This window comes from Malaclemys terrapin, chromosome 2, assembly GCF_027887155.1.
Source record: "Malaclemys terrapin pileata isolate rMalTer1 chromosome 2, rMalTer1.hap1, whole genome shotgun sequence".
In the NCBI taxonomy this organism is placed as follows: domain Eukaryota; kingdom Metazoa; phylum Chordata; order Testudines; family Emydidae; genus Malaclemys; species Malaclemys terrapin.
In genome coordinates, this window is record NC_071506.1 from 230848491 (window position 1) to 230875414 (window position 26924).

Below are 26924 nucleotides of genomic sequence, written 5' to 3' on the forward strand. Positions count from 1 at the left end.
TACCTATCACTACTTAGTGCTGTTAATCTTTTCAGGAGCATGATACTTGCTTAATCTAAACTGTATCAATGTGTGAGGAACAGAGCTATGTGTATGGAAAAGGTGAAGCTAGGTTGTATCTGAATTGTTCCTGTCTGCATTTTCTTCACTAATTGATCTGTCATGTTAATCTGATCCAAATTAAGTAAAATTCCAAATACTCTTCCTCTGATACAAAGGTATGTAAGTACTTGTCATGATTCATTAAAGCAAACAAAGTTTTAAGCTGATGTTTAAGGTAAATTACTTGTCTCTACTTAGCAATTAAATAATATGCTGTGTAGCATATCTACCTTCATACCAGAAAGAAACAAACCTTAATACTTTGGGAGGTCTCCCTACACCCAATTCATCTTTATCATCCTGAACAAAACACATAGCACTCAACAGTTTTGGGTATGGATCTTTGCTTGATACCTGTATATTTATATCTGTGTGTTTTCCTATTTGGCATGCACAGTCTTACCAGTTTGTATTGTTTTTTCCTCACCAGTATTTCAAAGTCTATATATTTAAGCAGTACTATTATTTATTTTATGTATTCATGTCCCATTAATGTTGATACCAGAACAGTATCAATCTTTGTCTATTTCTTCATTGTATATGCTAGTTAAACAAAAATGCTTTGTTAAATCATATGGAAATAGTTTCCTTTTAAATGTGATAGATATACTCTATCTAACTGCACATTTTATTTTATTTTATTTTAGTATGCTATAGTAAACTTACAACCATTGTTCTTCAGCACATGTGTGGAATGATATTGGAACTCTTATTTTTATACGTATGCATAGCTATAAGTCTGAAGTCTAAAATCCTTTTCTGCTTGATATTTATTTTTTTTATTTGGAGACTGATTTACAAATATTTAGGTTTTTTTTTTTTTTGTAGTACATCTCTTCATCAATTCAGGATCAGGTAAGCTATCACATTAGGGAATTTGGCATTTCCAGAAGCAAGAGGCAAAATATTGGTATCATTTGTGCAAGTTATATAACATAAAACCATAGAACATCTCAGTTTCCATGAAATATTTTTTGCCTCTACTTCAAGTATTGATAACTGCTTTGACCTGTGTGCTGGACCCTAATTCTACCACCTCCCCTTTCTTTGAACAACATGTGAACATTTTTACTCCTGGGGGAATTGTGTCACTGCACAAACACAGAATTAATGTCCCTGCATATTCTCCTCCTCCCCCCCCACCCTCCCAGCAGAATAATTGATTCTGACAGGCAGGTAAAGGGAAGACGTGAGAGGGGCCATGCTGTAATTAAACCTTTCGCCCACCAGGGGCTGGTGTGGTGCCAGAAGAGAGAGCAGCTGGCTCAGGGGCTGGAGCATCCAGCTGCGGAGAGGGAGGGGGCAGAGGTGCCTTTCTCAGATTTAGGTGAGGAGGCACAGGATATGGGGGGGAATGAACTGAGCGGGGCACACGGGGTTGCTGGGGAGTCACAGACTGGGCTTCAGAAGGGCTAGTGAAGAAATGACAGACTGGGGACGGGGCATATGAGCTAGTGACCATATTGAGCCAGCGGCTGAATGGGAGTTGGAGGTGCAGGGCCACATGGGGATAAGAGAGTGGGAGTGCAGGGCGATATGGGGATATGTGCAGAGGTGCCTGAATGGGAAAGGCAGAGGTCAGCCAGGATCTGCATGCAGGAGGCTCCCCAGCTCCCTAACAATGCCTCTTCACCCCCCAAATAAAACCTGTCCCATACTTCTGCCACCCAAACCCAACAGCCCTTCTAGTTCACACCCAGGCTCCTTCCCAGCAATTTACTTCCCTCTCATACAGTTCCTCCATTACCCCTGACTCCCTTAAGCATTTGGACTGCTTCTGAGGGGTGCAGGAAATACATTTCTGTATTGTAGTTTATATAAATTAATACTCAAAGTTCTATATTAATATGCGTAGTAAGGAATCTATTTGTCAAAAAACATTTCCTGAATCTTTTTTGTTGTCTGTGTTGTTACAGACATGCTTGCTGACAGGTATGTTGAAATAAATTACCAAAATAATTGAAATTGGTGTGATTATGTTGTGTTATTTTGACAAAATATGCAGAATTTTGCAGAATTTTAAAATATTGTGCACACAAATTTTAATTTTTTGGTGCAGAATTTCCCCAGGAGTAACATCTTTCATCAGTGTTTTTTCCTTTGGATCCTAAGTGGTGCTAGGCAAAATGGCAGTTATTTGCTGGAATTGAATTTTAATTGTGTAGCCGTAGAGAATAGGCTTTGAAGGTAACATCTTGGATTTCTTTTGCTCACATGCTTAGACCATCTGACTCTTATTTTGTGGCTGCAGGAAATATCTTCTGGCCCGTTATGCCTACCTATCAATATCTTATCAGTGTGTCCCTTTTTGTTGCTGGGATCTTAAATTACAACTGTTCGCCTACGTTTTTAGATGCAGCCCAAATTGGGAATGATGCTGAAGCTGCTTTTGATCCTTAAATAGTCTTAATTTGTTGCTATCACCTTTAGGGCTATAATTCCTTGAGAGAGAATAGTCCAGACAAATCTGGAGCTCGATGGATGAGAACTTCAGCTCCCATCACTGTTCTGTTTTAAACAGTTGCCTTTATGACAGTGTTACAACTCTCTAATACTTTTGAGTGTAAACAAACCATAGGGTCTCCCCCTTTGTATTCATCACTGTGTCTTCTATGGTGTCAGTTAAGGAGTTGAAGCAAACGTTACTTTTTACAGTGCATCAGTTAGTGTTCTTTTTAACTTCTATAAAAAGGTGGCTGCTTCATATTGATAAAAGGTTGAAATTATCACTCTGCATCTCTAGTAACACAATATGCGCACTTTTGGACACCATTTGCTGTCCCCAGCTAAGTGGGCATGTGAACCTCTACCTTTGCTGTTAAGCTTCAAACTGCTGTGGAATGGATGAGTTTGTGGTACAAATGCTCTTTCATAATCCTTATTTTCCAGTCTGTTGCCCACATGCCTCTCTCATGCTTGAAGTTTTTAACTGGGAAGCGCATTCAACTTAGTCACATAGGAGTTGTCTTATTGGATCAGGCCAGTGGTCTTCGTAGTCTGACATTTTGACTGCCACAGGCAGTTGCCAATACTTGATGCATCAGAAAAAGATAAGAACGCACATCGGTGTGCACCTAGTAGGTTTATTCAACACTTCATGTAGGTGTAAATAGACATGATTTCTTTCCAATTCTTTATCTCATTTTCCTGAAGTTTGAGATTTTAGCTATATATATGATCTTAACTTCTAGAAATGAGTGATAAGAGTATGTTTGGATGAGTAACTACAGTCTACTGCATCCTCCTTCTGGTACAGTACGTAGGGCCAAATTCTCTAAAGCAGTGCCTTAACTTCTGAGAAAAAGAAACACCAAATTTACCTGAAGATCAGTATAAAAAAATAAACAAGAGGAGTGGTTATTACTCTCTGTGTATATAGCAGCTTTCATCTGTGAGGATCTCAAAATTCCATTACAAAAGTTTATAATTATCCTTAGGTGCCTGTAAATTCAGAAATATTCAAGCAATCTATATTTGCTGCTAAAGTTTTTAAAGAAAGGCAGGCCACTGAACTGGTAGAATTCAGTGGCCAAGCACATGGAACCAGAGTTTCTTGAAGTGCTAACCCAGTTTTTGACAACAGTTTCCTCTTCTGCGGGTGCATAGAGAACACATGGTCTTCATTTCAGTTTATTCACCTAGTTCAGTTACAAGTTCATTCAAAGTTGAGTAACTGTTTGGAATAGAAAAAATAGAAAAGCTTGTTTTCCTCTTCTAATGTATGAATAAAAACTTTGTGAGAGATGATATCTACTAGTTTTAATATCTTGAAGGACATGGCGACCAGAAACAGTCAGTTCGATTTACTAAATACTTCCCTTGTTTTAATAAATCGGTTAGTTTTAAATACAAAAAATGCTTTGCATTTAACTTTTTTCTCCCTTATGTATCCCAGTACAGTTATGGTAGTTTTAATTGATAAAACTTATGTTAAAATGCTGTATTTTTTACGTTTTAATTGAATTCCAATTTCCATCCAAATGCAGCTTGATACAATTACAAATAAAAGATTGATAAATGCATCATTCAACATTTCTATCGTAATAAAAAAAGTAAAAATTAAGGATTTGAATAAGTGTAAATCAAGCTGCTATAATTGCTTAAATAAATGAGTTAATATATAGTGGATCATCTCGGTTAACAAAAAGTAATACCAATTTATACTAGCCAGTGAGAAGCCAATTTTTCTTTAGGAAAATAATTAAAGTACAATGAAAAACAAGATTAAAATCAATTATTAAATCAAGGTTTTCTACTTGCTGATTTAAATCATGATTAAAATCACTTTGATTTAAATTAATCTACCCTGCTAAAACATGTAGTATTTCTGGGTTTAAAAATTATTATTTATAATAACATAAAGTTGTTCAGAGGATATTTTTAATTATAAAATGGTATTAACACTTTTTTCAGTTTGAAAATATGGTAGTCATATGATCTTAGTAGCTTACTTTAATGTGTCATCTTGGATTTTCTAACAGATTTGAAACAGAGCTATAATGTATGTATTTTGTCTGTTACTTCCATGCATGGAAAACTGTTAATTTTGATTCTCTTTTCATACAGTATAACAGAGAAATTGGTTATTTTTGACATTAAAACTAGTTTATCATGCATAAAACCTTATATGCATCATCTTTAAAAAAAAAAACTAGTTGGTTCCCTTCTTGTATAAAATGTTGCTTTAAAATTAATATCTGCAAATTTGCTTTTTGGAGAGAGGATTGATGATGGATAACTGATTAATCATGATTGGCAAAAGTTGTCTGTTTATATAGTTACCATTTCAGTTATGCTGTGAAATTTATTTTTGGGAAATTGTTTTAAGACAAATTTGGGAAGGTGCTAAGAAAGATATTTCAACTGTTAATTATGCTAATTGTCATTGACAGTGGCTGTAAAGTACAGTTCTCTGAAACTATCTCTGCGTGCAGAAAGCAAGACACTGTAGAGCTCAGGTTTTTTTTTTTATTGGCCCTCAATGACTTTCATATCAAATATGCTTTCTTTGGGAGTAAAAAGATACGTTCTAACTGCCAGTGCTGCTAACTCCACCTGGGATCTATAAATCAAGCTATGTACTGCCTCCCATCCCTTGTATCATATACAATAATAGAGGTTCTGCACTGCCACATATCCATAGTTATGCTGTGCAACTGTGTTGTCCTCTATGACTTTTCACAAGTGTAACTGATTGGAACTTAGTAAATCATCATATTGATGATCTGCAAAAAGGGATAGAATCAGTCTCCATGCTTCTTAGTTGTATTATTTCTGGAGTGCTTGCAGGAGGAAAAAAGCCTTACAGTTTTGGGATTAGAACCTGCAAATAGATCTGTTTCAGTGTACTCATGTGTTCAGACAGATCCATTTGAACTAATCAGCCCCTATTTTATTCATAAAAGTAAGCATACCATATATGACCGGGCAGATCTGGGAGCAGATCTGTTCAATAATAGTATACTATTTTTTTTTATAGTTACATTTCAGTGTAGAGCAGCAGTTCAGGTTGTCCATATGGCCATTAAAAGCCTCCAACTAGTTTACCTGAAATTTTCAATTTGCCGTTAAACCTCTGTGTGTATGACTAACATGAGCAATAAGAACTTTCACCTTCTCATTCTCCTCCAGCTTAATTATTTTTCAAAGGCTGCTTTTTTTGATTTCACCCATTCCGAAGTGGAAAGAGAACATACAATACAGCTTTTTGGGTTTCATCCACTTCCTATCAAAAGCAGCAGTGTTTATCTTTCTGCTATCATCCACCAGGGTTAAATAGTTGATTCGTCATAAAAAGCAATTGAATTTGTCATAATCACAACTGAAACCATTATTTTTTTCCTTGCGGTCTTCATTTTTACCAGGATGAAAATGTGCAGTAATAAAATTAGTTGCACTCCTATTCATCTTATTGTAGAAGCTCAAGAAGAGCCAAAAGTTAATTTCTGATAAAATCTCCTTTTCTGCCAACCCCTCAAAAAAGCTCTACAGTGTTCCTTTCATTGATTAAATTGTATATTTAAATAAAAAGAATAGTAATAAAACCACTTGCTTACTAAATTCATTCAACATCACCTCAGGCTTTTAACTTAGCTTTCTGTTCTTACCCAAGCTACCTGATAAGTCTACTTGTTTGACCTTACATCTTATCTTACTGCTCCTTCCTTTTTCAGCTGTCATTATACTAATATAAGTAATCAGTTCAGTGTTGCTATAGCATAATATAGTTTCTTCCTGGTAAAAGTTGTTATACCAAGAGTTCTTTTCATACATTAAATGTTTGTGTGTCCATGTCTTATGCTTTCATGTTGTGGTTTGAGTGCATTTCTAAAGAGTATAGTTCTTTGTATAATTTAAAGAAAATATATACATAATATATGTATTTATTTATAATGGCCTGACTGCCTCTAAACCTACTTCATTTTGCTAACATCCCTGTGAACATAAATAGTATGTGTAAATTTACCATCTTTAGTTCTGGTCCTGCATCAGGATCCACTAGTATAAACATCTGCCCTGTGCAGAATCCCCATGTGGAAGGGATCGACAGATCCCAGTGCTGGATAGGGGCTAAAGATTTTACCAATACAAAGTATATTGGTGACATTAAACAAGATGTTACACAGAAGTAGAGTTTTCATGGTTATTTTTTTTTAAATTTCTCTTGAAAAATATAGAGATCCAGCATTGTATGTGGTGAACAGTCACCTTTGGCAAGCATTACACAATGTGTGTAAACTTTTGCTAGAAAATATTGCTTACCAGATGCCTTTGAATTTAAGTTTTAGATTGTCGTTAAACATTTAGAACATGGAAGCTGATTATTTTATTTTTTATCTTTTTTAGGGGTTTTGTGGTTACTCTCTTATTTGGAAAAACAAATTCAGAAAAGTACCTTGAACAGTGTGAACACTCATTTCTTCCTCCTACATCTGTTGGGATTTTTAAGGTAAGCAGCATAAGGAAAATTTACGAAGCATTATAACTTCAAAATCAGAATCCATAAACTTCAGACTTTCCCATGTGAGTCTTTCAATATGCTGTACTATCAAAAAAAATTGAAATGTATCACTTTAAGTGCATATTTCCCAAGATAAACAATTCTATTCTCAGAGTTCTAGCCAGGTTTTCTTTTGCTACAAAGAAATGTACTAAATGGGCAAACTCTGCACTGGCCTCTCAAAAAAACATTTTTATGAAGTGTGTGCTACTTTAAAGAAATAGCTTATTTTGATTATATTTTTCTGGCTATAGTGTGAGAAGCAGAATAACATATATACTAAGTAGTTTCTTCCTATGTGCAATCTGTATAGTTTTTCTCTGATTAACATTTATAGTTTCCTATGCATTCATTTAATAAATGTTTGTGTCTTAGTCTGCAAAAGTGCGGAGACTGAGGCTCCTCACTCACTCACCCCAACAAAATGACCATTGCTGTTTGGACTTTTTCCATTCCTTGGATCTTCCTCTCTGCCTCTTCAGTTTGATTCCCTCTGATCAGAAGGGCATCTGTTAGTCTACTTTTCTTGCCTAACTAAGTTGAAACTCTTGTTGAAGATTAGGTATGGAAAGCTTGATAGAATGGGAGTCTGTGTTGGCCAAGTCATAGAAAGCAAACTGGTAAATGGGTTACAACTAGGGAAAACCATCTCCTCAGCTGTCATGTTTCCTGAAGCTAGTGACCTTTCTTTGCTCTGTTAACAATCTGGTCTTCTGGTTGTGTGAGCCTCCTTTGAAGACTCTTCACTGGGTAGATTTTTCATTAGTTTACCTTGAAGGTAATGTAACAAATACCTCAGTCAGAACAATGGAAGAGGTATTTCATGCTCTCGAGTAGTTCTCCATATTTGATCTTCCATAGTGATAAGTGTTCCTTTACACTTGTCTTTGTTAAAAACTAAGTTCCTGTCCACCTAACAAAGATAGTTCCCTTCAGAGTTTGTTCCTTAAGTGAGGAATGTTGAAGCCTGGGCCTCAAAAATGTGTTTAAATGTATCTGCAGCCTTCAGGGGACTGGATCCTCTTCCAGGTTTCAAGGAGAGACATCTAGGCTTCTGTATACATCATGGCCAGTTGAAGGCTTGTAAGGCCACAGAAGGAAGTTCATTGTCTCATGAGGTTTAGAGAGTCCATTCCATTAGAGTCAGAGCCACTTTCTGGGCTGAAGAGGGATAAGTGTCAGTGGGGAAGCCTTGCAAAACTGATACATGTTATTCCATGCTTTTACTAGTCACTATTTTAATGTGCAGGCACCTACACATGCTATTCTATAACGGATGAGTGCTTAGAGCAGGGCATCGGTTTATCATTCCTTTGAAGGGAGTGGGATATGGGACTAGAGGTTGCCATTTCCTTTGCCTCAGGCTCTTGTCTAATTCAGCCCTCAAGCTCATGGTTTTCTATTGCAAACTGAGCCACAGAAAGCATTATATACTAACTTGTCAGCCAACTTGCTTTATGTGGCTCTGGCAAGAGAGTGAAGGCTTCCACCATACCAGGCCTTCCAAGGCCAGGCTTCAGCAATAGATTCTCCTTTGTTAAGGAGGTAGAGCAGACAGATTCCCTTTGGGTCAGAAGGAATCAAACTAGAGAGAGTGATGAGTGAGCCTAAGAGAGTGGGAGAATCCTGGGTAGTGGTTGGTTGTCATTCTGTTTATCAGAAGGAATGAGGAGGAGGAACCCCAGAGTCTTTGCTGTCTTGATTGAGAGAGAGAAAACAATTAGCTACTAAAAATGTGCCTTAATTAAGTATTGCTATGTCACGTCTATACTTTCAAAAGTCCTTCTACTGCTCTAATACTTAGTTATGCCAAATTTTCTTTCTTTGGAGTGATTACTGACTTTTAATATTGTAAACACACATTCAGGTTAATTTTGTCTATTCATTACATACAGATTAGTCAAAACTCTAGGCTCTTGTGTGTTGAGGCATGTTTTAGTTTTAAAATAGATCAGCTCGCACAACAAAGAAAGGGGAGTGTTTATGAAATCGCAGAATTTTATAGTTCCAATCTATACAACCCTAGCCATCTTTTTTCCACCCAAAATAATGTTTTCCTTGCATTGCATAGGGTTTACAGCAGAAGTTGCTTTTATTCTTTCCTTTCAGAAATGTTTAGGCAGATGGCCAGCAGGGATTACTGTTTGTTTATATCTCTAAAAATAAAGAAAACAGAAAACTCTGCACATGAGTGGATTGTGATACCAGGTGTTCCCATCACTGTTACCCTCATTCTCCCTTTTCCTATTCTTTTTTTCTTTCTGGTACATGCACTTGTTCTGTTCTGTCTCTAAACCAAACTTTGTGGGGCAGGAGCTCTCTCTTAGCAGGTGTTTCTATGATATCCAGCACAATGGGACCTCAGTCTGAATGCGGCCTCTGCATGCCACTGTAATGCAAATAATGAGAAGCAAAACAGAAAATATTGTAAATGGCCCTCATATAGTGCAAATATTAAGTATTCCTTGCCTCATAATGCTTAAAGCCATTGGTCTCATTGGTTCAGATGCCTAAACAAATCTCAGCCTGTTGATTGTGTGCACTTCAAGACAGAGAAGATCCTTGGTGGCCTAAAGGCCTCCAGCCAAATTTAAACAACCTGTGTTTAGTTCTAACTCCTCAGTTTGAGACAGGGACATGGATCAGCATTCACATCACACTCCCTATCAGTGCCTGGGCTAGGGAGCTAATGATCCAAACAGTGGACCAAATTCGGTGATGAATCCTGGTTATGTGCCTGAGGCATGTTGCACTCACACTAAGAAGAAATCTGAGATGGCTGCTTTCTCCTTGTTCCTCTCTTGACTTGTCCTTCCTCATTCCCAATGCTTCAGTGGAGACACAAGCTTATTCCATGGCTATCAAGATTGCACATTTTAAAAATAAAAAACTAGTTGTGAGGTTTTAGCAGGTCTGTGTTTTAAGGGTATAAACTTCTGTTAGCATCTTCAGAAGCTGGGTCGTTGGCCAGTTGATTGCTTATCCTCTTGTGGCAAAGTTATTTAAACCTATGGAGATATCATCTTAGCCTGAAGTACGAGCCTAGTGTTCAGAGCTCTGTGTGTGTGTCTCCTTTTTTTAGCCTCTGTTTAGTTTCCATGAGAATGTTAAACCATAAGATTTTATTTTTAGTTGCTGAAGGACAAATCAGCAAATTAGTGACGCAGTCCACTCAGCCTCCCAACAAGGTGTTTCACTAAGATAAATTGGTTTCTGCCTAGTTCCCTTGTTTGTTTCTAAATATATTTTATCTGAACCAAGAGATTTTGAGTCTGCTGCTCCAATGATGCAGAGATGTTTAGATGTCAGACTATGAAGTTCTGTCTCAATAGAAGTTTAGAGAGATAAGGTGGGTGAGGTAAAATCTTTTATTGGACCAATACAAAAGCACAGCAAACAGTCAATAGAAGTTTTATGTTTATATTACCATAAGCTGAAAAAAAGGGAAGTTCTAAAGTTTGAGGGTGCAGAGTTGCTGTCTAATCTTCAGTGCATATACTGTATGGTATTGCGTAAGCAATACCTCTGCTCTTAATCTGCCTCTGTGGGCAGATTTTTGAGAAATTCTGCCTTCTCTGATCTCACCCTCCGTTTTTTGTTTAAATTGCTACTTTGATCATTGTATGTGTAGACATTGTATGTGTACCTGACTTGTAGAGCACTTTTTCCCCCTTATAAATGACATTTCTATGACTGAAGTCTGGTCAGTCCTCACAACCTTTCCTGATGCTTTTACTACTGGTTTGTATATTGGTTGGTTGTGCATATATGTCCTCCTATAATCTGTTAGTTGATCTGTGTACTGAAATTTTGTTGTGCAAAGTTTATATGCATTTTATAGTACTCTGTTTAACAAAGACATCTTTATTTTTGACTTACAGGCTTTCCGGGGTTTGTTGTATAATAGTTCAACATTCTTTTAAGTCCTTTTCCAAATACGTTTAGTTTTGTGTGCTCAACACACCACAGAGGGTGAAGTGATTTGCACAAGGTTGCAGTTTCTAATGGTCAGGTACAAGTCCCAGGTCTTTACTTTCAGTCCTGTCTTACCCACAGACTATCCTGTCTCCTTTGACTATTATGACATTTCAAAGGAACCAATTTTTTCATCATATGGGCAGAGTTTTTCTAATATCAGTCCCTCAGCTCGATTCAGTACATAGTACAAGGGGTGGGAAGGGGTGGGAGGGTGTGTGTGTGTGTAAATATTTTCAAATGATTTTATGTACTATATAACTAATGATTATAAGGGAAATACTGTAGTGTAGACTTCTTCATTAAGAAATATTTATATCATGAACAGTAGAGTGCGACTATTTTTATTCATAGTGAAGATCTGTTTAGTAAAATTGTCTAATCTATTTTTAAGTGTACAGAAGAAATGAAATGTGAAGCCAGGCCTATTAAGATTGACAGAAGATTGACAGGTGCCAATATAATTGATGAACCTTTGCAACAAGTGAGTTTTAATATAAAATATTTGAATTTTTTTCATGTATTGGGTGTAGTATTTTTGTAGCCTTCATAACTAAAATATTTACATGATCCACAAAACTGGTAACTGCAGTAATTGCAATAATTGAATACTGCTTTAATATAAATTGCACAGTGTTAAACCCACTTGAAGACTATTCTAAATAACTCTAACCATTCCTGACTCATTTACAGGTTGGAAAGCTCACTTTTAAAATATCAAACATTTTCTGTGTGGAAGACTGAATTTAATTTTATACTTACATGGTTGCAGATTGTGTTGTTATATCCTTAATTTTTACATGGACTGTGTTACTTATTTGGCAGATTTTATTCAAAATGATGAATGTGGACAAATACAGCATTTTCAGTTGTTGAAGTCTTTTGAGTAGTGGTTACAGTCAACACAGTAATGACTTGCAGATTGAACATTATTCACAATATTTAACAGGAAACAAGTCTAAGAGGTGTTCAATTGAGCCTCCTTTGACATTTTTGTTTACTTACAGAACAAATATGACACAGGCAGTGGCATTTTAAGTTTCCCTACATAGCCTTGCCTATATGCCTCTCCTCTAAGAGGAAAGACTAAAGGTTTAAAAGAATTCATTTAATCACCATAAGTGATCTAATCTTGATTTCTTCAGTGAAGAAAGCAAAGAGTAAATTATAAATTTATAACTGTCATAAGCTGCATTTAAAGTGATTTTATTATAAAATGTTACAGAATTATGTACATTTCACTTTTAGAGCTTAGCTAAAGCAATGTTTTCTGCCCCAAAGAATGCTGAATATATTTAGAAAATATACTTGCTATAATAAACCTGAGAGAGACAGGCTATCCTTCAGGCATCAGATTACAAATATCTTGAATTCTGAATACAAACTCTCTACTACAAACCCAGACACTCAAGTGAAATAGTTGTTCTAACAATATGTTAAATACTTAGAATAAGGTTAAGACTCTAGCACAGCTTTGGTGCTACCTACCTAATTAAGAATCTCATTTTCAGGAGGTGTTTTTTTTTTTTTACTTTATTTTTTTTTTAAGGCAACTTATTTTAAAAATGTTTATTCTCCCTAAGTAAATGTAATGATAGCTGACATAGCCTGGGTATAACATACAGCTCTTCAAAAGTTCTGGATCCTGTGCTTAATATTGAGTAGTAGCAACAGAGGAAAAAAGAGTGATTTGATTAAAAGTTTAGTTTTTACTCTTTAAAAAAAAAGATAAAACTGGTTTTCAAACCCCAGTACTAGCTCTCAAGCTCTGTACAGCAAATAATTCTGAGTACTTGCGTTATCTATATCCATTCTTCCCTATAATTCATCTTTTAATGGTACTGTACAACTCACCATTCTCTGTCTAAATTGGTACAAATTAGTATTCTGTATAGTACCAAACTAGTATGTTACAAGACACAGTTAAAATTGTCATCCTGATTTCTGTCATATCAACTATACCAATTATGAGCATGTCTCTAAATTTTGCCTTTTTTGCAGAAGGTTGAGAAAGTGTGAGAGGCAACTTTGGAATCATTTGGAGTCCTCAAATTCCATGAGTTCTTTCTATCTGGCTTTCAGCCAGGGTGTGGAGAATTTTCTCTAACTCCTTCTTTCCCCATCAATCCCTGCCTCCAGAATACTTTTGATTCTGGAGGGATGACCGATGGTGCTCTACTCCTTCCCAATCATCATCATCATCATCATCTTTTTTTTTAAATGTTCCTCATCTGTGAATATCTCCAGGGCTTACCTCTACTGCTCATAGTCATCTCAAACCGAAAGAGTGAATTTGATACTGTTGTGTGTTTTCATTGCTGCTCGGAATCTTCTTTTTTTTATTGCTTGGGAAGTCTTCTGAACTGCATGCAGAACAGGCACTAGAATTGTTTGCCTTCAGATTCAGGAAGGCAACACTTTATCTGTTTACACTCTGTTCAAATTTGGACATTATCTTTGTGACTATGTAGGCTTAAGAAACTTTTCATTTAATAATAATAATAATAAAAAATTTTAAATTCTGTGTAAATTTACTTAGTTCACCTTCATTCCCCTATATCCTTTATAGCAGCTGATAAATGAAACTTAATCCCTATCTTCCTCAGCTGTTGACTGACCATGGAGAAGTTTACTTGCAACAAAGCACAGTCAGGAAAAATTCACAGCTTGGATTCTTTGTATGCCAAATCACTAAGTACTCTCAGAATTCTATTCCCAATGCTTAGCTTTCCATAGACAACAAGGATTGTGTGCAACAGATAAATTGTATATCCTTCTGCCTCCTCGCTCTGATCTCCTTGCAAAATTCAAACTAACCAAATTGCAGTTGAAGCACTCTTCAGTAATTCAGAAAGCTGCTTAGAAGGGAAAATATAAGGGAGATCTGTTACCACCCTCACATATACCTAACAGTAGTTCTTCAAGTGATTGTTCACGTCCATTCCAATTAGGTGTGCGTGCGCCATGTGCACGGACATTGGAAACTTTTTCCCTTAGCAGCTCCCGTCAGGATGGCAGGGGAGCCCCCTAGAATGGCGCCTTTATGGTGGTGTATATAATACCGTGCCGGCCTGACTCCCCTTCAGTTCCTTCTTACCGTCCGTGGTGGTGTTGGAACGGTCTCTCTTTTTCTCACTTGAGAGGTGACCCCTTAGCCTTCCAGTCTTCTAGTTAGAGCTGTTCTTAGATAGTTATCAGTCAGTTAAATACTATTGTTGTCAGGTGTCTGGAAGCTAGTTCCAGCAACAGCCTTGGGCTGTGGGGCATGCCGCAAGCCCAGGGTTTCAAAGTTTGCGCCACGTGCCGCAAGTCTATGCCTAACAGCGACCCCCACGACTCCTGTCTCCGGTGTCTGGGAGAGTCTCATCAGGCAGAGCGCTGCAAATCTGCAAGGCCTTTGAGCCGCACACCAAGAAAGAAAGACTTTCGCCTTAAGCAGTTGCTCATGGAGGCCGCGTTACAACCACCGGCCCTTGACCGACTGGGACCGGCCCTGGCTTCCTCGGAGCGAAGTGCCCCGGCATCCATGCGCGACCCGGCACCGCCCAGGCACTGCAAATTGCCAGCACCGAGACGGACCAACCAATCTCGGCGCCGGTCGACCTCTCTGGCACCGACTAAGTGTCACAAGAAAGGAGAAAGAGGGCGCTCTCCCCAAAGAGCTACTAAGCCGCTCAAAGAAGCTCCCGGCACGCAAAGACACTTTGCGGGCCTGAGCCAAGAACTGGCACCGTCGACTCTGGTGCCACAGGCCCTGTTGAGTCCGGTACCCAGCAGATTCAGTGCCGACGAATGTCTGGAGGAGGTCCTCGAACACCCCTCCACACCCGACACTGGCAGTGAAAGATCTTATTGAGTTGTCAGCGCCAATCACCCTCCCATGCAGGGAGAAGCCTCCAGCACCATCGAAAAAGGTGCCGTCCAGAGGGAAGCCAGCAATGGTGCGCCGCTCGAGGTCACCGTCTCGGCACCACTCATGGCACCGCTCGCTTTCGAGCTCAACGTCCTGCTATTCCCCGGCAACCACGACCCAGCATGAGGTTACGGCACTGGACGCAAACCAGCCAGCAGCACCCCCAGCGACTGCACACTGGTCCATGATGCCATTGGTCGCCCGGCACTGGAGTATGGCACTGACAACCTCACTGGCACCAAGTGTGAGACACTGGTCCAGGTCCCAAGACTCCCAGTACCGTCCCGGTCAGCCAGGCACCGCTCCCCGGCACTTGCTGGTCCTCTTTGTCGGCATCCTCCAACTCCGAGGCTGACTCCGGTCACTCTAGCTACAGCAGACATCGAACAGTAGCCAACAGAGAATTCCCAGCCAGCATGGCAACCACAATGGCCTCCTCAGGTCAGTGGCCTTTCTGGACCCCGTGGGCCTACCACCAGCAACAGGACATCTCCTCCAGAGCCTCTAGGTCTGGGCAATCTATGTGACTCCATGCCAGGTCGCCACGCAGGCGTGCATCAAGGACAAGGGAGGCCACTCTCTCTAGGCTGCCCCCGGACCCACAAGAGCAACCGGCGCTTCCAGGCCTAATGCCCGAGGCAGTGCCAAGCTCTGCGACACCTAAAGAGGTGTCAGTCCCGCATGGCCCTGAAGTGACCCAGGCATATGGGGACACACAGGAGGGTCTAAATGAGGGCAGCATGCAACACCTCACTTCCTTCTCTTCCCCAGACGAGGCAGTGACAGGCACATCAATCTAGGATCGCCACCGATCGACCACTGGGCTCACCAGTAGCTACTCCGCAGGATATCCCTCAGTATGGGCCTCCAGGCGGAAGAAACGGTTGAGCAGGAAGATCTGATGGTGGATATCCTGACGCCCGAGGGTCCCTCCAGAGTTGCGCTCCCTCTCATAAAGACCATACAAACGAATTACAAAACTATATGGTAGACCCTGGTCTCCATCATGCCGACGGCCAGGAGGTAGAACAGAAATACTTTGCTCCTTCCAAGGGCTACGAGTTCCTGTTCTGCCATGCGACTCCCTGTTCTCTAGTCGTTTCAGCAGTCAACGAAAAGGAATGACAGGGCCAATGAGCCTCGGCCCCGAAGGGCAAGGAGCCCAAGTGTTTTGATCTCTTCGGTAGAAAGGTCTAGTTCTCTGGAGGCCTCCAGCTACGCGTAGCCAACCAGCAGGCGATCCTTAATAGACATAACTTGGACGGCTGTATCCAAGTTTAAGGATGGCCTCCCCAGGACTCTCACTCTGAGTTTGTGGCTTTAATCGAGGAAGGGAAGGTGGTGGCTAAGACTTCGCTACAAGCCTCCCTCGATTCAGCTGACTCTGCGACCAGAATCATTGCCTCAGGGGTAGTCATGCAACGCTCTGCGTGGCTCCAGGCATCAGGCCTCCCTCCAGAGGTCCAGAATACCCTCCAAGACCTTCCCTTTGAGGGCTTGGGCCTTTTCTCGGAGCAAACAGACTCCAGGCTGCATGGCCTTAAGGATTCTAGGGCCACCCTGAAGTTGCTAGGGATGCATACGCCAGCAACCCAGAGAAAGCCCTTTAGGCCTCAGCCTCCACAGCAGAGACAATATCAACCCAAACACAGGCAGGAGCCATATCGCAAGTGGGGCAGAAATAACAGTTGTAGACAGAACAACGCACATACCCAAGGCCAGAATAAACCCCAGCCCGGAAACAAGCAAGGGTTTTGAAGGCGCGCCCAAGGACAGTGTACCAACCCAGTTCCTGGATCCATTCCCACGTTTTTTTAAACCTGCTATCCCACTTCTGTTATGCTCATACAAAGTGTGCGCGCGCACACACACACACACACACACACACACACACACACACACCCTGCAGTGATGTTTACAGTTACCAGTCCAGAGTCAGGATCAATCTAGTGGCCAGCCAGATTGGAGCAGAGGGGAGCGGGGTTCTATCGCTCGCGATCCGATGCTCCTGGAGTGTTCCAAGACGAACCCAAAGTCCTATGGCAAAGCACCCTGTTCTTACAGGTTTTCTTCTCTGTTGAAGCCTATGGATTTTGCTGTGTCACTTTGTGACCAGTTACTTCTTAATGGTGTAAACATTCCAATACACCTCCAAGAGGGTCATCCTGTCCTTTGTTCCCATTTTAATCAATTGTCTTTAGGGGTGCCAGCCTTTACCCCAGGGTCATCAATCTGCCCTTCGTTATGGATGCGTGTTGATGATTCTTTGATGTCCTTTAAGTTTCTTTACTCCTTCTTCCTTGACTGGCTATAACAATGGCCTTCACACCTTATCTTTTTCTAATGCATACATTCTTCAATCACACAAACAGATTGAGAATACAAACAGTAGTATTTTATATTGAGCAACAGGGCATTGCAAATTAAACCTAAGTTTTACAATCAATAACCAAGACAATTTACATTGAGACCCAGGCCTTCAATGTTCCTCTAATCTACTTAACATAGACACAATAGAGAATCCTGTCTCTTACTTCCTAAGTTGTAATACATATAGGAAACCATAGTAGCTTTATAACTTATTCTAAAACAAAAGGATGACCATAATTAATCATAAGGATTGTTCTGGTCTGTCATTCCTTTCTGCTATTCAAAAAAGGGTGGCTGACAAGATGAAATCAAATCATACATTAATTCTCATGGTACATTATAAAATCCAGCTCCTACACTTGTACCATATAACATCGGATCTCTGGGTCCTACGCACAGTACAGGTGTGATACTCTCTCCAGTTCTCCTCCTCCTCCTCCTCCTCTCCCTCCCACCCACCTTCCCCGTCCCTTTTCAGGGACCCCTCTCACAAGCAATTCCTTATGCAGGAGGTTCGTTAGATCCTCGAAATAGGTGCGGTGGAGGAGGTTCCACGGGAGCTAAGGGGAAAGGGGTTTTACTCCCGTTACTTTCTAATCCCCGAGTTGCAAAGGGGGGGTCTTCGACCCATTTTAGACCTTCGCGGACTCTACAAATTGATGGTCAAACTCCAGTTCCGCATGGTCTCCCTAAGCACTATCATTTCATCTGTAGATCCGGGGGATTGGTACACTGCCTTCTACTTGAAAGATGCATACTTTCGTATTGCCATTCATCCGGCGCACCGATGCTTCCTCTGGTTTGTCATAAACCAATACCACTACCAGTTCATGGGTTCTCTCATTCGGCCTGTCCACAGCCCCCCGAGCGTTCATGAAATGCATGGCAGTGGTGGCAGCCTTCCTGCGGAAAAGGCAAATACGAGTGTACCCATAACTTGACGACAGGCTACTCACAGGTCGTTCCAAGGACGAGATCCAGTTCCATGTGATGTATGGGCGAAAGCTAGCCTTCCAGAGCCCAGGTTCCAAGCCATAGAGCAGATTGTGAAATCAATGCTTCAGCATCCCATCACCACAGTCAGGTGTTGCCTGCAGCTAATAGGGCATATGGCAGCATGCACGTACATAGTCAAGCATGCCCGACTTAGTGCGAGCCACGCTTGCATGGGTCTGAGCCTGTCTTACCGTCTGTACAGAGACCCATGGACCTCATGGTGATGGTCCAGGGACAGGTTCTAGAATCCCTGCGCTGGTGGCTGGACCAACCAGTGGTCTGTGCAGGGGTCTCCTTCGCCAAGCCCCAACCTCCTCTGACGTTAGTAACAGATATGTCAGATCTGGGCTGGGAAGCACAGTTAGGGGATCGGAGGACACAAGGCTTGTGGTCGAGGAACGAGATACTTCTCCATATCAACCTGAAGGAGCTCAGGGCGGTTCGTCTGGCACGCCAAACCTTTCATGCCACTTCGCAAGGTCACAGCGTGACAGTTCTGACAGACAACAACACCGCCATGTTCTATATAAACAAACAAGGCGGAGCCCGCTCCTCACCTCTCTGCTGAGAGGCTCTTCTTCTCTGGGACTTAGGTATAGCCCGATCCATTCAGCTCAAAGCATCCTACCTTCCAGGAGTACGGAACGAGCTGGTGGATCGCCTCAGCAGGTCATACCACATGCACGAATTGTCAATCAGATTGGACATCATACAGTCAGTCTTCCAAAAGTGGGGTTATCCCCAAGTAGACCTCTTCGCCACCAAGAGCAACAGACAGTGCCCTCAGTTCTGCTCATTCCAAAACCACAGTCCGGGCTCAATTGCAGATGCATTCTTAATACCATGGGGCAAGGGTCTGAAGTATGCCTTCCTTCCTATCCCACTCATCCACCCGGTCCTCCTCAAAATCTGCAGAGACAGGGTGACGGTAATCATGATCGCCCCGTCTTGTCCCCGACAGCATTGGTACGCAACCCTGCTAGAGCTGTCTGCAGACGCCCCGATTGCCCTGCCCCTCCACCCAGACCTGATCACGCAGGACCATGGGTGCCTCCTTCACCCAAACCTGCAATGTCTGCATCTCGTGGTGTGGAAAATCCATGGCTAAATCCTATGGAGAGCCAGTGCTCTCTGTTGGTGAGACAAGTTCTCCTCGGCAGGAGGAAACCTTCCACTAGGACTACCTACCTGGTGAAATGGAAAAGGTTTCCCTGTTGGTATGAACCCAAGCACCTTCAACCTCTCTAGGCTTCCATCCCAGTTATTTTAGACTACCTCCTACACCTTAAGCATCAAGGTCTATCCCTTTCCTCCGTCAGAGTACACCTGGCGGCCATTTCAGCTTTCCATCCAGGAGAGGCTCTGTGTTTTCTAATCCCATCGTGGGGCGATTCCTCAAAGGGCTGGAGAAGGTGTTCCCATATTCTCACCCACCAGTCCCAACCTGGAACCTCTTCAAACTCATGAGCTCAATTTGAGCCACTGGCCACTTGTTCCCTCCTCTACCTTTCTTGGAAGGTGGCGTTCCTGGTGGCCATTACATCGGCAAGGAGGGTTTCCGAGCTGAGAGCCCTCACCTCCGAACCACCTTACACGGTGTTTCACAAGGACAAGGGGCAGCTTAGACCACACCCTAAATTTCTCCCCAAGGTGGTCTCCCAATTCCACGTGTCAGGACATTTGCTTACTGGTGTTCTTTCCAAAACCCCACACAAGCCTGAGATATCGCGACCTACACACACTAGATGTCCAGAGAGCCTTGGCGTTCTACATAGAGTGCACGAAACCTTTCCGCAAGTCGACCCAATTTTTCGTCGCCATAGCTGACAGAATGAAGGGTCTCCCTGTCTCTGCGCAACACATATCATCTTGGATCACAGACTGCATTCACACGTGCTATGAGCTGGCCAAGGTCCCAGCCCCAGCAATTATGGCCCATTCAACCAGAGCGCAGGCATCTTCGACAGCCTTTCTGGCTCAGGTCCCTGCCCAGGAGATCTGTAAAGCAGCCACCTGGTCTTCAGTGCACACGTTTACAGCCCACTATGCTGTCAACCAACAGGCCAGAGATGATGCAGTGGTTGACAAAGCTGTTCTTCAGTCAATCATTCCATGACTCCTACCCTCCTCCAATGGTAAGCTTGGAAGTCACCTAATTGGAATGGACGTGAACAATCACTCGAAGAAGAAAAAACTGTTGTTCTTCGAGATGTGTGGTTCACATCCATTACAATACCCACCCCCATTCCCAACGGCAAGGACGAACCAAAGCGGGGTCAGGCCAGCAGGGTAATATATACACCGCCATAAGGGCGCCACGCTAGGGGGCTCCCCTGTCATCCTGATGGGAGCTGCTAAGGGAAAAAGTTTCCGACATCCGTGCACGCGCACACCTAATTGTAATGGACGTGAACAACATATCTCAAAGAACAACAGTTTAGAGAGGTGAGTAACCATCTTTTCTCAAATGTTCAGCCCAGGCTCAAGGCTGTCTTCACTTCCCCTTTCCATTGTTTGAGAGATTTTTTTATATCTGTATTAAACCCTGCTAAAAGTGTCTCTGTGTGTGAGAGAGCGAGAAAGAGGGGAGAGGAGAAAAAAGGTTTTAGATTAGTTGTGACCCTGGAATACTCATTTTGAAACTGTATTTATTGCCAGCTTGCTGTATTTTTACACAGTGAGAATGTGACTGTTGAGGCTATGAAAATAGTTCTTGACTGATAATGCATTTATATAAAAGTATCGTTTTTAATTTCATAATATTTATATTTATAGTTAAGGCTAAGATTTTGTCATGGATATTTTTAGTAAAAATCAGGGGCAGGTCTTGGGCTTCTGTGAATTTTTCATTATTGCATGTGACCTGTCCCTGACTTTTACTAAAAATATCCATGATAAAATGAGGTGCCTGGGCAGCTGCGGGTGGGCTGGGAGCTCCAGGGTCCCCCTCTGCTGGTGGCTCCCAACTCCGCGGGTTCCCCCTGTCACCAGGAAGGCCGAGAGCTCCAGGGGTCCCTCCTGCCTGAGAGCTCTGGGGGCCCCCTGCTGCCTGTGGCTGGGAGTGGCGGGAGGGACCCTGCAGCTCCCAGCCAGGGCTGGTTGAAGTCACGGAATCTGTGACTTCTGTAACTTCTATGACTAAATCACAGCCTTATTTATAGTTTATGGATTCATTCCTGGTGCAGTTTGACTCCTGGCATTCTCTCTCCTTTGTAAAAGTGCAAGGAGTCGATAAACTTTAGTATAGAACTATACCATCAAAAAGAATGGTGGTGGCTGCTCAGCAAAAGTAAAAGTAGTGTGAGCGTTGCAAAAGACACAAATGGATTGCCAGCTTTGTTACTGAGTTTTTTTTATCAAAATCCATTACTTGTTATGAATGCAGAGCTGACCATATGAAAAGAGGAAACTTGCCAGTTTTTCACTCTTTAAATTTCTCATTGAAATTGATATTATAATCCCCATTGACACAATTTTTGCTATGATGATGCAGGGCAAAATCATACACTTTAATACATGTTAAATCTTGTGCACTTGCCAAGTACTCCCACTAAGCATTATATGAAGATTTAAAGATTATAGCATGTCATGTTGTCTGTAGTAGCTCACAACTGAGAGTGTCTACCTCTGGGCAGACACTACAAACTGGTGGTATGTCACAAATGTGAACTCCTGGATCACTATACCAGTCTTACCATGGAGTCACAGTCAATCTTCTTAGACTGGAGAGTCTATCTTGCCACCAAGACAAACTCAACTTACTGATAAATGGTCACTTACACCAAAAATCACACAATATTTCAGTTGCTTCCAGTCTCAAGAGACCAATCACTTACCCCAGATCAATTGGTACCCTAGATATTACCCCAAAGACAAAGCTTTTAGCCAATCCTGTAATAAACAATCTGAAGTTTTATTAACTAGGGAAGAGAAATGTGTATGATTGGTAGGTTAAAGCAAGCAAATATGCACAAATGAGTTGCAGTCTAAATTCTAAGAGAGACAGAGTTGTAATGATCTGTCAATTCAAAGTGTTGTTCAGGGCAGACCCTGGGGATCTCTGGCTGCAGTTTGGTGTCTCTTGACCCTGTGAGTGTTCAAACCACAGAGATGAAAAATCTTCACGTCAGCTATTTTTATTTCCGTCTTCCAGCGTTCAAAGCAATGGGATGAGTCCTTCTGCATGTACTTCTCCATGGTGGATGAAAGCTTTTGTCTGATAACGTCTCATTTAAATTTTGATAGTTGTCCCGGATGGGGGATGGAATTCCAATGCTTGGGTTCATAAGTTCAGAGCAAACATTTTCAAAGCTATAAAGCAAAACTTATATATTTTCTTATTGCATGGAATATGGACATTGGAAGTGAGATTAATGCATGCAGCAATTTACAAGCATTTCATAGTCTAAACATTAAATACATTCTTATAAGACTAATACCTATTCAGCAAAACTAACATACAACTGAGCTGGTCTGGTCTCCAGCTATGAGTTTTTCAGTTCTTAGCTAATGCTTGCAGCCTTGGAAAGAGCCTCATCTGCCAGTGTTACACCATGCCTTTAACCATGTCTGCAACCCAGAGGTCATAGAGAATAAGAGTTATGATTTCCAGATGAAATATTCCTCCACCTTCCTGCATCCATGTGGCATGGTACTTGAATGTCTGAGCCACAGCTGTAATTCTGATGAGTAGAGGTTGTGGTTTGCACATCCTTCCTTTTTGTGGTCAGTAGATCTCTGTAGTTGGTAAATCCACGGTGGGAAGATCTCAACATCCCGTTGCTCAAACAATATGGAGAGAGTAGCTATTTAGTTCCAAGGAACTGCAGAGTCCCTCTGCGTAGCTGCTCTGCTTATCATTCCCCCCAGCCAAGCAGTACAATGTTGTTTCACTGTGTTTGGGGCCTTCCACAACTGCAGGAAGTCTGAGAATTTCATGTAGCTGTGAGTAAATTTGCGTAGTCTAAGGTACGTTTCATGTCTGTATAAGCATAAAAATATATTGGTAAAAGCAAAAATTTCAGGGATTGTTTCAGCCTTGTCTCTGTGTGTTTTGAAATATGCCTTGGAGTTTTCATCATTGTAACAATAGAGAAGGGTGAATGTTAGTCAACTGTAGAGAGACTGAGTTAAACATAAACAACGTTGTGGTTTAGTTATCTGTATAGCAGTGTCTCAATCACCGTGATGTAAAGGATATGAGAGAGCATTCTTTATCACATGAACTTTAAATGACACAGCTGTTGCATCTTCACACACTAAAAGCTATTTTGTATCTTTTTTTTTAAATTTTAGGTAATCCAGTTTTCACTGAGGGATTATGTCCAGTACTGGTATTATACACTAAGTGATGATGAGTCCTTTCTTCTTGAAATCAGGCAGGCTCTTCAAAATGCACTTATTCAGTTTTCTACGAGGTAAGACTGTTTGTATTTATATAAACATAAGTTTAAGCAAGTACAAAATATCATCTGTAGATTGCAGTATAACAGCTGGAGTTTATATATTTTTAAAAAAACTTCAACTATTCTTAAGCATAGTACAAAAAGAAGTATCTGAATTTTATGGAAAGAGCCAATAGCTTTTAAATATAATAGTTCAAGACAGCTGCAGCCATTTGACCATCCTCTAATCTGAGTAAATCGAGTGGAATGTTAAATTTTAGCAATGTGTTTACCAGAAAGATACTGGGTAGATATCAAGCTGGAGCAAGTTCAGATAACAGTGATATAAAGAATCTAGTGGTAGTGATAGTGACTCGAGGAAAGATTAATAATTATATTTAATTTGCCAACATTTCAAAAATAAGGGTTTTATTGCCAGTTAATCCCGGGGGAATTCTGCGCCACTGCACAATGCAGAATTTTGCAGAAATTAACATTGTGCGTGCAGAATTTCCTTTCCCCCACAGAAATGGGCTGCAGTGCTGCTAGCAGCCAGTGGACTCAGCAGAGCCCAGCTTGCACATAGAAGACACTGCTGAGGGGAGGGAGAAGGAGCTAGAGACAGACCCTCTAGCTGCAATTCACAGCATGCCCTGAGAAAAGGAGAGGGTGGTGCGCAGGAAACTCTGTGTAAGCCTGGGACCTGAGGGGGACAGGTGTCTGGGCAAGGCGGGGGGCCTGCAGCTGGGCTTTGCAGGGGGAGGGGGTGCGGGTATTTGGGCTGGGGAACCCCTGCGGTTGGACTCTGGGGAGGAGGGGGGTTGGGTGTATTGGTTGTGGGGGGCCCCTGCAGGTGAGGTTTGTGGGGGCGGGGTTGTGTGTCTGGCCCCCCAGCTGGGCTCTTGGGGGGGGGGGGGAGGGAAGAAGGGGGCAGAGAAACAGGAACTGGGTTGTCATAGGGGTTTCTCTAACTCTACTCCTGGGGGAATTTTTGTGTGTGTTTGTATTGTTACAGACATACTTGCTGACAGGTATTTTTAAATAAATTATCAAATTAATTGAAACTGGCATGATTATGTAATGTTATTTTGACAAAATTTGCAGAATTTTAAAATATTGTGCGCAGAATTTTTAATTTTTTGGTGCAGAATGCCCCCAGGAGTAGCCAGTGGAGGTGAAAAATACTGTAGGGTGAACAGTGGGATGTAACTAGAATAATGGGTGAAATAGATGCAGAAAATTTGTCGTAATATCAAGAAGACGTCATACCATTGAAATCTGTTAGGGCATAGGATAGTGGAAACTTGCAAATGCTGTCACTTGAGACACTTAAAACTAGACTAAGCAACACGGGAGGCTGTGCACTGTGAGAAATATTCCTGCATTTGCAGGAGATGGGCTGCTATTTGCTTCCATCTTGTAATTACTGTGATTCTGTACAATTACTTCATTGGTTTATTTTTACAGGGAAGGAAGAAATTCACAGATTTGAGTGCTATTTGGCTATAGGCAAAAAATGTAACAGCTTATAGGAGTGCTAATTATCTAGTTATAACTAGATTGACCTGTTTTGACGTTAAAGTAGAACTTGCTATCCTTGTAAGATTAAGAAGATTGCACTTATTTGTATCTTATTTTTAAGAAATTTATTTCATAGAATTGGTGCAAAGCTATCAATAGGCTGTAACTCAAAAAAAAAAAAAAAAAAAAAAAAACTGCTCAAGTCTGTTACAGTGGTTATAGCTTGGTATACAGCTGTTGTAGGTAGGTGGGTTACTTTTCTGCAGAATTCTGTTTTCTTCTTGGGAGATGCTTGTCAGAGGAATTAGGTAAGGCTGCCACCTAGTGTTCTTTGTGTGATTATTAGGTATTTACTACAAGTGAACAGTTTGTCTACTGAGTCATAGCTTTGTCATACTCTTCAAGGTGTAATGCTTTCTGTTTATCTTTACCCCCCCAGTTCATGCTTCTAGACTAGACTTTGCTGTAGGCTCAACTATTTGTAAAGTTTCTTGCCTATCTTGGTGGGAAAGCTGTTCAGAAACCAAGGTGGTTTTACTTATGAGTAGTGGGGCCCTTTTAGGCAGAGTAGGTACCAGAGTGGTTTACTCTTGTTTTTCAGTTAAGAAAGAACCCACAATGGGAATGCCTAGCAAGGAGGAGGAGCTGTGATTGCCTGCCTCCTGCTTTACTAAAAGCAAAAGGGAGGAACACACTTCAGTCTACACGATTAGAAAGTGTTTTTTTCTCTAAGAGCACTAATGAAATGTTGATACATAAATATAATAAAATGGTGGCTGCTATTTTACCAAATGTGTAAAATGTCATCAATATAACTGGCTTCCTCACAGTCCATGTGATTTTTTTTTTTTTAATGATTGGTTGTTTAGCTATAAGCAAGTGCAATATTATAATGGTGATTTCTAATATGATTATATATTGCAAGGTGTGAGAACATATTTTTTCACAAGTAATGTCACAGATCTGTTTGGGAGGTCTATTAGTATTACATTGAGACACTACAAATGTTAGACCTTTGTTTTCTTATGCTTAATACAATTTATGAAAAATGCAAATATGCTCATTTTTAACATTTTGATGCAAATGTTGAAATTACTGTTGTACAATATACTTTATAGTTGATTTTGTAAATTCATTTATAGTATGTAAGAAATCATACATCATTTAAGCTTTTTCTCGTCCTCCATGTGTGTTGTTTTTGTTGATGTAAAGCTTTCTAGTGTTGTACGAACAAACAATCTAAACATGGAAACGTGTGTTTGAGTGTGTCAAATTAATCCTTTTGCGTAGCCTTCTGTAGACCTCCCTGAGCTAAGTTACAGCAGGACCATACTGTTGATTGTTCATATAGTAATTGTACAGGCTTTCAGAAATGTAATACTAAATTATAATTCTCAAGTCCTTAGATAACTACTGTTGACATTAACATTAAAAGAAATTAGCATTTTATTCTGCTTTAAAATTTTTTGTTGATGTATAGTCTGTTTTCTGTAAGGTCAAAAGAAATGGACTGGCAGCCTTATTTCACCACACGACTTGTTGATGATTTTGCCACTCATCTTCGAGTATTCAGAAAAGCTCAACAAAGGATAACAGAAAAAGATGATCAAATGAAAGGTATTGCCATAATTTAAAATGCATTTGACTTTTTTGTTGTTGACCC

General features: G+C 41.0%; 1 protein-coding gene across 3 annotated transcripts in view; it reads left to right on the top strand.

The window, feature by feature from the left end:
• The window catches only part of SNX13 (sorting nexin 13), a 150551-nt gene that overhangs the window by 41037 nt on the left and 82590 nt on the right, over positions 1-26924 (top strand). For all 3 annotated transcript variants that reach the window (XM_054020257.1, XM_054020259.1, XM_054020258.1), the window contains 4 exons: positions 6949-7051; positions 11472-11561; positions 23652-23773; positions 26757-26878. In XM_054020257.1, coding sequence (XP_053876232.1) covers positions 6949-7051; positions 11472-11561; positions 23652-23773; positions 26757-26878 — 437 coding nt within the window. The remainder of the gene's footprint in view (positions 1-6948; positions 7052-11471; positions 11562-23651; positions 23774-26756; positions 26879-26924) is intronic.